General features: G+C 60.2%; 1 protein-coding gene across 1 annotated transcript in view; it reads left to right on the top strand.

Moving 5' to 3' along the window:
• Nucleotides 1–11,879, top strand: part of Mcc (mutated in colorectal cancers) — a 64,586-nt gene that overhangs the window by 10,415 nt on the left and 42,292 nt on the right. The window contains exons 4-5 of the mRNA XM_013016006.1: nt 6,241–6,383; nt 10,902–11,065. Of these exons, the coding sequence (XP_012871460.1) occupies nt 6,241–6,383; nt 10,902–11,065 (307 nt within the window). The remainder of the gene's footprint in view (nt 1–6,240; nt 6,384–10,901; nt 11,066–11,879) is intronic.

The raw sequence follows: 11,879 nt of genomic DNA, 5'->3' as shown, positions 1-11,879 counted from the left end.
CCGGCCACGCCCCCGCCACGCCCCCTGCCCAGGACCGGCCACGCCCCCTGCCCGCTCCGCTGCCTGAGCACCCCAACGCTGCTTCCTCTTTGCCTTTTTCTTCTGTTCTGACTCTGGCCTGGTCACCCGGGTGCTGAGCCCGTGCACTGGTGGGCGTGGCCTTGGATGGACTGGTCACCCAAGTGCTGAGCCCGTGCACTGGTGGGGGGGGGTCTCGGACGGGCTGGTCACCCGGGTGCTGAGCCCGTGTACTGGTGGGCGTGGCCTTGGATGGACTGGTCACCCAAGTGCTGAGCCCGTGCACTGGTGGGGGGGGTCTCGGACGGGCTAGTCACCCGGGTGCTGAGCCCGTGCACTGGTGGGGGGGGGTCTCGGACGGGCTGGTCACCCGGGTGCTGAGCCCGTAGACTGGTGGGGTCTCGGACGGGCTGGTCACCCCGGGTGCTGAGCCCGTAGACTGGTGGGGCCTCGGACGGGCTGGTCACCCCGGTCCTGAGCCCGTGGACTGGTGGCCGTGGCCTCGGACGGGCGCAGATGCCCCTGAGTTCCAAGCCAGCCCGGCACGGTGGCTCACCTGCCACCCTGGCTCCTCAGGAGGCTGAGGTCTGAGTTCCAGGTCTAGTGCTGGCACCAAAAGCAGGTCCTGAGCAGAGCACCCTGTGTCCCAGAGACACGCAGGCCTCCGCAGCCGCCCGCTCGTCCTCCCGGCCTCCCCACGGAGCTGTGCAGATTCACCGCGGCTCACAGCCCCGCATTGCATTACGGAGGCTTCTAGATCATCCTGGTGTGTGAGCGGATCAGAGTCACTCATCCTCTTAGCAGACTCAGGCAGGGCGGGATGGGTCCCCGGGTCCACCCTCACCGCTCACACAAGTGGGCCTTAGAAAGCAGCTTCACCAGGCGGGGCCGCGTCAGGACCGGAATAGCTGCGCCCTGACTTGATCTGCGTTCCACAAAAGTGGGGAAGCCGAGTTCTTCAGCGGTCGGCCTGGTGTCTCAGCACCGGGGCTTCGCTGGCAGGGCGTTTGCCGAGCCCCAGCCCCAGCCAGGGAGGGGTCCGCGTGGCTGGGGGGACACTCGGGACATCTTGAGAGGGGTGGTGGGCACCCACTTCTGCAGAAAGGGCGTCTCCCGCAGGGCTGGCAGAGGGCATCCCTGACGGTGCCCGAGGCAGCGGCTCTCACAGAAGCCAGGGGAGGAGGAGGCTGGGTTCCAACTCTGAGGGTCACCATAATGATGGGGCGCTGCAGGGCGCCTGTGATCTGGCCCGAATCGTGGAAAAGTTTGCACCGAGCTGGGCCCACAGAGCCAGCTCCGTGGTCTAATTTAGAACCCCAAGGCTGCAGAGTCGCGCCCTGGTTTGCAGTGATTGCAGGTTGCGAACACATGAGCAGAGAGTTTCCAGCCCAAAGCAAGGCTGAGGCCGGTCCCGGGCAGCCGGTGGAGGACGCAGGCAAGTGTGTAGTGTCCATTAAAACGCACTTCCTGCCGGTACGAAGGCTTGGACTGAGGGCCTGGGCATTGTCTGTGACCGCTGGAGCTCCTCCACTTGAACCACAGCTCCACTTCTGGTTTTTCGGGGGGTAAACTGCGCTAAGAGCCCCACCAGTTTCCCTGCCCGGGCTGGCTTTGAACCTCTGACCCTCAGCTCAGCCTCCTGAGTGGCTAAGATGCCAGGCGTGAGTCACCCGGCAGCTTCAGCACAGGAAATGACGGAATGGTGAGGATTCAAACAGGGCCTCGTGGGGCGATGGACATCAACCTGATCCCCAGCAGTTACCAGCCCTGCCGGGGCGCGCCCGCCCCTCCCCCTCCCCTGCAGCAGTGAGCTCACCCCAGACTGCAGGGCAGAGAGCCTGGCCGGCCAGGCCGCTCCTCTTCATCTTTCTGGCTACCGTCAGCAAATTCCACCCGGCCCAGAGGGATTTGTAGAAAATCCAGCTTGGAGAGGCCACGGCTAAAGCTGCAGGGGCTGTGTAGAATTTTGTTAGTGTGTAGACGGTCGGCTCTCTGGAGGCTGCGTGCGGGCTGGGACCTCGATCGGGGCTGGAAAGGGAGGTGAGTGGTTGGCCAGATCTCCCAGAGGCCCAGTCCTGCGTGTTGTCTCTGAGTCTGGCTGCCGGTGGGCTCGGCGGAGGGCCGTGGTGAGCAATGTCCTGTCAGAACCATTCCCCTGGGAGTTCAGAGCCGAGCCACAGGAATGTGGGGCGGGTGGTGACATCATTACATGGGGGTTTGGGCATGGCGCTGGTGGCTCACGCCTGTCATCCTAGCAATCCAGGAGGCTGAGATGGGAGGATCCTGGCTCTAAGCCAGGCTGGGTAGACAACTGCGTGAGGCTCTGGTGGCCTGGTGCTTTCTATACAGATGCTGTTACCACTGAGCCTCACCTCAGGCTGATTCTCCCCCTCCCCCGGCCCCCCCAAGTCATGGGGCTTGAACTCTGGGCCTGGGCGCTGTCCTTCAGCTCTTTAGCTCAAGGTGAGCGCTCTACCACTTGAGCCACAGCGCCACTTCCAGTTTTCTGGTGGTTCATTGGAGATCAGAGTCTCACGGACTTTCCTGCCTGGGCTGGCTTTGAACCGCGATCCTCAGATCTCAGCCTCCTGAGTAGCTGGGATGACAGATGGGAGCCATTTTCTTTTTCTTCCCATAAGCTGTTCTCATCCCACCAGCCTTCCCCCGCAGTCCCAGGCCTGGCGGCCTCCTTTCTCTTGGCTCCCAGGCCCGGTGTTGTCCACCCCCCCGCAGTGGTCCCCTGAACCCCTTAGCTGTGTCCTGCGGCGCACCCCCTCCCGCCCCTCACTCGGTGGTGTCCTGGGGTGAGTGTTTGGGGTGCTGTGAGGCGCTCAAGACACTGGGGCGCCCTGTGCTCCCCGCATCTCCCGCCAGGTGATTCCGAAGGTTCTGTCCTTGGTAGTGAACTCTGACCTCCGTCTTCGGGGCTGCCCAGGAGGCCTCCTCTTGCCCTGTGGGGTGACACCCCGCTTTGTCTCAGACAGCAAGGCTTGGCCTCGCACCTGCCAGCACAGCACCCTGTTCTCATTTAATTATGGCCTAAAACGGAAACTGAGGAAGCAGACAGATAAAACACGCTCCTTTCCCCTGCGCACGATCTCCATCTAGAGCCGAGATGAGATCTTGCTAAGCGGGGACAGATCCTTGTATCCGTGCTGGAACATTCCATCATCGATTTGATGAGTTATCCCAGGAAGAATGGCAGGGTGAGCGCCAGCGCTCTTCCTCCGCTGTGCGGTGAGAGGAGACACTGGAGGAATCGGGGCTCTGCCCGCCACCACGCCCTGCGACACGCTGTACACCAGCCCTGCCCCAACCACACCGCCAGCCCTTCCCGTTTGACGCGGCAGTCATTCTTCAGACGGGGTCCCATGCTCCCCCCCAGAGCTGGCCTCGGACTATGATCCTCCCAATCTCTGCCTCTGAGCCTCACGCCTGGCCACGGGCGTCTTCTGTCTCTGGGCCCTGGTGGAGCAGGCCTGCAAGCCCCTCCCTGCCGGCCAGCCTGGGACTCTGCCGCCGCCACGGGCCTGTGCACCCTCCACAGCCGGCCTCCTTAGGAAGACCTTGCTGATCAGGCTCGGAGTGAGCATGGAGCGCGCAGACGCCAATGAAGCAACATGGAAAGCACTCTGCTCCACCACGGGCTCACCGACGGCCATCACTGGATCCACACCTGGGGCTTGTAGAGCTCAGCATGGCCGCTTGGGGGACTGGTGCACATGCACACACACACACACACAAGCGTGTACACATATGTGTGCATGTGTGCATACATGTGCATACACGCACACATCTGCACATACACACGTGTACACACGCACACACGTATGCACACATGTGTATACACATGTGCACATGCACACATACGCACATGCACACACGCACACACACACTTTCCTTCTGCATCACCAGAGCTGGCTGCAGCTTCGTCGTTGTCGTTTCTTTGTCTTGGTGGTGGTACTGACTTTGAACTTGGCCTCCCACGTGCTCGGCTGCACTGGACGCTGAGCCACGCCGCCAGCCGAGTCTTTCGCTGCTCGTTGTGAGGATGGGCTCCCCCCCCCCCCCGGCCGGCTCTAGGTTCCCGGCATCGCGGCATCGCGGCATGGCAGGCGTGTGCCGCAGGCCCCCGGCTCCTGTGGAGACAGCGTCTCCAGGGCTTTTCTGCCCAGGCTGGCCCTGAACCACAGTCCGTCCAGTCTCAGCGTTGCACAGAGCTCAGGAAGCCAGCCCCGCACAAGCGCACCCCTCCACGGGCTCCAGCGGCTCTCCCAGACTCTTCTCCCCCCGGCTGGCCGAGGACACTTCCAAGCCTTGCCCCCTCCTCAGAAAAGAGAGCCGCTGTCACTCAGAAAGCGGCCCTTCCCCGGGCGCCGCGGCCTGGGGGTTCACGGGCCCCAGAGCCTATTTCAGTCCCTCAGAATGATCAAGCTGCTCTGTAGCAAGCTGCTGAGCCCCCCCCCCCGCCCCCCAGCTGCACTCCTTCGGCCCGTGGTGCTGGCCGCCATCCCAATCCCCTTGCTCCTCACCAAGAAGTGCGGCTCATACCTCCGGGCCTTTGCACATGCTCTGCCTCCCCATGACCTACCAAAGAGCTCCCTGTTTCCAGGTGCGCCGGGAGCGCGGGACACAGCCAGCAACCTGGACTGCTCCCCGGATCTGCCTGTCCCCCCTCTTACGTGTGACAGCAACGTCCCTGCCCCAGCTCCCCAGCATGCTCCCCCCACCCCACCTTCCCTCCCCACCCCAGTGTCAGGTTCTCGCCAGAAGTATTTAAGTACAGAGCAGGCGGTCTGGCAGGAACGCTTAGGGTTTGGAGAGCTTCAGGCGGCCGTTGCAGGGATCTGTCAGTGTCCTTTACCCCCGAGAAACAGCCGCTCTGAAGCTGGTCGCGTTGGCCAAGCTACAAAAGCAATTCAGTCATGACGCCGCAGTCTCCCGTTCAGCAAAGTCAGAGCGTGGGGCAGGCTCGAGGGAGAGCCAGGGGATCACTGAGCAGACAATTAGCCCCTGGACCCACGGGTGACTGCCGAGAGGATGGGTTAATTGTCTTCTTTCCGGGGCCGCCTCAGGGTGGATTTCTGCGGATGTCTAATAATTAACTGATCCGCAGAACATCCGTCTATGCCTTTGGCCTTTACCATTCCCACGTTAATTCCTGTATTTCATGGCCGGGGGCTTCTGTCCATGGAGTCATCCTGTTTTCCAGAGTGCCGTTTATATGAAAAGCAGGGACGAGGCATAGAGCAACTGTAGAGCTGAGGACGGTGGAGACATCTTCGCATTTCTCCCACTTGGATTTGTACCCCTCAGCCGCCCCTTTCCCAAGCCCGGTTGATGACTGCTGCCATCTTGATCTACCATGATAAACTCAATGCTACCGGGCACCAGGTAGCTCACGCCTATCATCCCAGCAACCCGGGAGACGGAGATCTGAGGATCATGGTTTGAAGCCAGCCCAGGCAGACAAATCAGTGAGACCCTTCTCTCCAGTTAACCAGCAAAAAAGCTGGGAGTTGAGCTTGTGGCTCAAGTGGTAGCGTGCCAATCTTGAGTGAAAAAAACCCAAGAGAGAATGTGAGGTGCAGAGTTCAAGCTCTAGTTACTAGCACAAATTAAAAAAAAAAAATTGGGAAGAAGTATCTTAGGACGTAACCTCCATTTCCCTGTGACCCTGTCCACGGACTCCACGGAGCGTTGCCTCTGCTCCCAGCTCTTTACAGGGAATTGGAGATAAGGATCACGCGGACTAATCCCAGCTGGCTTTGGACTGACGGTCTTGGGTCTTGGATCTCCGACTCCCGAGTCGCCGGGGTTACAGGCGTGAGCTACCAGTGTCCGGATTTTTTTTTCCCCCATCTGTTTCCTGCTCGTCTCTTAGTTCTTTTCAACCTCAAAACTTGCAAAGATTGAGATATTGAAATTCTTCAGGACATCTTTGAAGGGGAAAGGTTTCTAGTGGCAGAGATAAACCAGCCTTGTTCCCAAGCTGGGCCTGAGTTTATCTGGACACAGAAACAGCCTTTTACCATCCACACATAGAAACAAGCAGCCTTTCGCCGTGAATGTGGTGATTTGTTGGTCCAAAGCGATCGTGGTCTCTGTGGACCGAGTGAGAGATCTCTTTCCCCCAAATGTCCTTAACAGAGGCTGGTTCTCAGTGGATTCCTCTCACAGCCTCATTTGTGGTGACTCTCCCCGCCCCTTTTCCTTCCTCAGGGAGGAAGATGAGTATTCGGAATTGAGGTCGGAGCTCAGCCACAGCCAGCATGAGGTCAACGAGGACTCGCGAAGCCTGGACCAGGACCAGACCTCCGCCTCCATCCCCGAGAACCAGTCCACCATGGCCACTGCCGACGTGGGTGAGCGTCTCCCCCTCCAGCCCGCGCTTGGTTTCTGGGTTACAGAATGGAAGTTTAGCAACACCCATGCCCAGAGGGAAGCCTCGGCTCCTGCTGGAGTCGGGAAGGAACTTAATTACTACCTTGCTGGTCCAAATGGAACCAGGGAGCTGAATTAGCTCTTTCTCTGCCCTAATCAGCCTGAGTTACACACGTGTCACCTCGGCGGGGAAATTCCAGACGCAGAGAACCACGTAATACAGCGTGGACGCGCTTCCGTGCCGGCTGGGGGTTGGGATGGTGGGGGGGTGGAGGGGGGCTGGGAGGGTACTTAGCAGCTGTCAGATAACGAACAGGAATCTGAAAATCACTCCAGCACAGTGGTCCTGAGTGATGAAGTGGGCGTGCAGAGTCCGTGGTAGGAAGGTTTGGTTTGGAAACAGTTGAGAAAGCAGACCCCTGGTGTTGGGGGCTCGAGAGGAGCAGCCCCCACCCGTGTGCCCCGTCTGGACGGGGCCGGGCGCCGGCGGCTCACGCCTGCAATCCCAGCTACCTGGGAAGTAGAATCTGAGGACTGTGATCCAAAGCAGCCTGTGCCAAACGGACCACGAGTCTCTTATCACCAATTAACCACCAAAAAGCTGGAAGTGGAGCTCTGTCTCAAGTGGTAGAGCGTCAGCCTCGAGCAAAAAAGGGGCAGCACCTAGGCCCTGAGTTCAAGCCCTAACAGTGGAACACACACACACACACACACACACACACACACACACACACACACACACACACATTCTGAGGCCCCAGATTCTCATTAGCAAAACAATCCAGGCTGCCTGTTCTTCAGCTGCTGTCACAAGTCTCACAGAGAAAAGGGCCAGGAACAATTCATCTTTGGCGGGGTTTGCACTCAGGGCCTTGCTCTTGCTAGGCAGGGGCTCTGCTGCTGAGCTTTGGGGTACGGTGGCCATCGAAGGCCCCCTCTCCCCCCCCCCGCAGCGTGGGTGCGAGCCTCGGGCAGCGCCCGGAGGGCCATGCGTGCGCCCCGGTGAGCGGGATGTGTGATGACCACGCGTGTATCGGCCTCGCCCAGCCCCGTCCAGGTCCTCATCAGACCCGGGCAGCGCCGTCCCGCGCCGGGGCCCCTGGCCTTGGTGTGCGTCGGTCCCCCGGGTCTCCTCTGCCCTTCTTCCTGGCTTTGTGCGGACTCCAGCTGCCGGTGCCTTTGTGTGCGGGCTGGGGGGGCGTTGGGGGTGACCCCCCACGCGCGTGCGGCTCTCGGCGCGTTCCGCCCAGTGGATCGGTACAGAAGCGGGATCGGCCGCAGGGATCGCGGCCTGGTCACCGCGCGAGCGCCTTCCGTGACCTTGCCCCGAGGGGGAAGGGACGAAGCCAGCCAGGCGAGCGCAGATCGCAGCGGGTCTGTGTGAGGAGTCGCTCGGCGTGTCCACACTCCCGGCCTCAGTTTGCAGAGCAGATGCGCGGCGGCTGTGGCGTGGGTCCGTGGGGCTTTCTCGGGGTGATGGGGCCCTCCATGTGATCACTACTTCCACCCATGTGGTGGGGGATGGCGGCCTGCTCCTCTTCGGACCCCGCTTCAGGGATGGGGGAGCAGTGTCTCCCCTCGTCCCTCCTCCGCTCCCCAGGCCCCGCGGCCTCCCGTGCACGCCGTGTCTGGGGGGGGTCCCCTCGGCAGACCCGGCCAGCGGGCCCGCAGCCTGGACCCCACGAGGAGAGGCCGGGCTGTGTCGATGACCCACGCACCTCACTCCAGCCAACAGCTTGCTGGGGAAGCCCTAGCCGGCGCCAGGCAGGCGTGCTGCTCACAGCGCGTGCCGGTCCACGCAGCGCCAGCACGTGCTGCCCTGGCCAGGCCGCTGTGCCCAAACCCCCGCGCACCGCCAGGAGCCTGCCGCCCTCCACAGCCTCTGGGTTTTCCCGTCGGTTTGGTTTGGTATTTGGCCAGTCCTGGGGTTTGAACCCAGGGCCTGGACCCCATCCACGAGCTGCTTTTTTCTCCAGGCTAGTGCTGCACCGCTTGAGCCTCGAGCCATGTCTACTTCTGGATTTTTGTGGTTAATTAGCAATAAGAGCCTCATGGGTTTCCTGCCCTGGCTGTCTTCAAACTGTGATGCTCAGATCTCAGCTTCCTGAGTAGCTGGGATGACAGGCGTGAGCGACACCTGTGCTTTTCTCATTTGTCGTTCTTAAACATCTAATCAAGTTTCATTAATATAACTTTCGCCAACCGCCTGTAATCCTAGCCACTCCACAGTCTAAGATCTGAGCATCTTGGATCAAAGGCAGCTCCTGGCAGACAAATCTGAGACTCTTAATCTCCAAACCAGCCAGAAATGGGAGGCAGGCTCAAGTGGTATAATGCCCAGCCTTGAGAGAGAGTGCCAGACAAGGCTGTGCGGCTCCCGAGTTCAAGTCCCGGTATTGCCACAAAGATAAATACTAAAAAGACTTAAACTGTTCTGTCTTGGAGAAGATCCAAGTCCTTTCTTGCAGGAAACGCAGAGAGAGATTACAAACACCCAAGTCAGATCAGATAGTGATAATGGCCGGGGAGAAAAATACAGGCTCCTGCGAGGGGCGTGGGCAGCGGGCGCGGCCCCCGGGTGGGCGGAGCTCGGGGCAGAGCTGGCATTGGAGCCCAGCGGGGCTGGCCGGGGACGGGGTCAGCGGAGGAGACGCGGCGGGGCACACAGGAGCGCGCCGGGCCGAGGGCAGCCGCAGAGCTCAGGCGCTGAGCTTCGGGACTCCCCCAGGAGCTGGACAGGTGGCCCGCATCCAGGCCGCACGCCACGGACCGGGAGTTGATGGTTCTGGGGCGGGCCGGGCACCGGCGGGTCATAAAAGCTGGCCAGGAAGCAGCACGCGGGCACCCCGGGATCGAGGTCCGGAACCCTGGTCATGCTGCGTTCTGCAGGCTTGGGTAAGGAGAGTGGGGGCCTGGACGGGAGCAGGCAGGGGCAGGTGGCCGCGGTGGGCGGCTGGGAGCAGTCACAGCAGGGTTGGATGTGGAAGGCCAGCCGTCTAAACCGGAGGGCGTCGTGCTTGATTCCTGGTGACCGGAGTTACAGGCCGGCTGGGGTGCGGTTCTCCAAGATGGATCCTCAAGGCGCGAGTTTGAGCCCGAGGTGGAAAAGGGGAGAGCACTGTCTGGGCCGGAAGCCTCAGGCTGGTTTTCTCCCTGCGATCTGAAAATGTGGCCGGGAATGACGTGGGGTTGATGAAATCAACCTGGGAAATCCTGTACTCCACAGACGGGGCGCTGTGCCTCACGCCTGTAATCCTACCTCCTCAGGAGGCTGGGGCTCCAAGATCACAGGTCGCAGCCAGCCCAGGCAGGAAAGCCCACCAGACTCTTACCTCCAGTGAACCAGCAAAAAGCTAAAAGTAAAGCCAAGCCAGAGTGTGGGGCTCTGTGTTCAATCCTCAGAAAGCAGAGCCCTGCTCTCAGAGCGCTAAGGCTCTGCCGAAGCCTCACAGACGTCCGCACCACATCAGCGCCGCCGTGTTGGATAAGAAGGGAGCCCGGGCGATCCTCGCTTCCCGGGGAGAAGGCTTCGGGCTGGACAGAGCTTCCAGGCCTGCAGGATCATAGCGGCAGGCCTGTAGAGCGAACCCAACAGAGCGGTTTCAGGAATTTGTGTTGGATTTCAAAGGACCCCCCCCCCCAACAAAGCTATCTTCTGGGCACGCCTGAGTGCATTGCACTCCATCCATGACTCTGCCTTCTCTGGCCCCTGGCAGTGAGTGAGCCCGGGAAGCCTAGCTCAGCGTCCTAGACTTGCCCACGAGACGTGTGCACAAAGAGCAGCGTGGAATTGGTTTGAAACTGGATCCTGATAGAAGGAACTGGATGAACTGGCAAATATGGTACTTAGCAGTTGGCACATGGGACAGGAATGGTCTCTTACGGCTTCTGTTGTGGGGTGTTTTTTTTAATGGGTTGCATTGGTTATATTTTTGTATATGTGTATAGTGTGCTTTGACCTCATTCATATACACTGTGTGTGTGTGTGTGTACACGGGCACCAGATGGCTTTTTTTTGCTCAAGGCTGGTGCTCTTCCACTCGAGCCACACCTCCACTCCTGGCTTTTTGCTGGTTAAAGAATCTCATGGACTTTTCTGCCCAAGCTGGCTTCCTTTTAGGAGGAAGGGGGGTGCAGAGACCTAGAAAACTCCCAATAGAGTCCCTAGGCCTGGGAAGATGGCTTGTCTGGCATGCACGAAGTCCTGGGTTGCATTGCTCAGGACCACAGACACAGAAAAGGCCAGGAGTGGTGCTGTGGCTCAAGTGGTAGAGCGCTAGTCTTGAGCAAAAGAAGCTCATGGACAGCGCCCAGGCCCTGAGTTCAAGCCCCCGGACTGGTTAAAAAGAGTACCCAGGCCCGTGGGGTAGGGACGCTGGCCTAGGAAATCCCGGGCTCCGACACCCTTCCCTGTCACCCCGGCGAGCCCCCCATGGAGGGGCCACGTTCGTGGGGGTCTGCCTCGGCCTCACCCCGTGGCCTTCCTCACCCCCGCGCAGATAACTGCAGTGACCTGAACTCGGAGCTGCAGAGGGTGCTGACGGGACTGGAGAGCGTGGTCTGCGGCCGGAAGAGGAGCAGCTGCAGCCTGTCCGTGGCCGACGTGGACCGCCACATCGAGCGGCTCACCACCGCCAGCGAGCACTGCGACCTGGCCATTAAGGTAGGTAGGCCGGCCTCGGTCCCCCGCCCAGCCTGGCACAAAAGGCAGGACCGCACCCAGGGGGCAGTCACTGGGATTCGAACTCAGGGCCTCACGTTTGCTAGGCAGGTGCTCTACCGCTGGAGCCACAGCCTTCTTCGATGTTGAGGTTATTGTTCAGGTAAGGACTTAGGTGTTTTGGCCTCCAGCTGCGATCCTCTGATCCTGGCCTCCCAAATAGGTGCGCACCACCACATCCAGGTTTTTGTTGAGAGAGGGGCCTACTGGCTTTGAGCTCTGGCCTCCTGAGGAGCCGGGCTACAGCACAAGCCTCCGCGCCTGATCACGCCTCTGCGCCTCAATTCTCACTTCTGCTTCGCAGCCGTCAGCCTCAGGCTTCCCAGAGCAAACCGAACTGTTCTTTCTCCTTTCTAATTTTATGAGTCGTTTTTATGCATGCATACTGGGTTTTAGATGCATTTCTTTTCATTGCTGCTACTGGGTCTCGAACTCGAGGTCTGGGCACTGTTGTGGAGCTTTTTTTATGCACTGGTACTCAACCACTTGAGCCACAACTCCACTTCTGGCTTTTGTTAGCTGGCTAATTGGAGCTCAGAGTCTCAGACTTTCCTGCCCAGGCCGGCTTTGAACCACAGTACCTCAGATCTCAGCCCCCTGGGTAGCTGGGATTCCAAACGTGAGCCGCCCGGGCTCCCCACTTTCTGCATCCCTGACCTGACCCGGGGCCAATCCTGTTCACGCCATTCCACCTCTGAAGTGGTGCTGTCCTGCTGAGCCAGCATCCTGGCCATCGTGGGGAGGGGGGTGGGTGAGA

The sequence above is a fragment of the Dipodomys ordii genome, unplaced genomic scaffold, assembly GCF_000151885.1.
Source record: "Dipodomys ordii isolate 6190 unplaced genomic scaffold, Dord_2.0 Scaffold29, whole genome shotgun sequence".
Taxonomy (NCBI): Eukaryota; Metazoa; Chordata; class Mammalia; order Rodentia; family Heteromyidae; genus Dipodomys; species Dipodomys ordii.
Note: the sequence above shows the minus strand (reverse complement) of the source record. Positions and strands in the feature narration are given on the sequence as shown.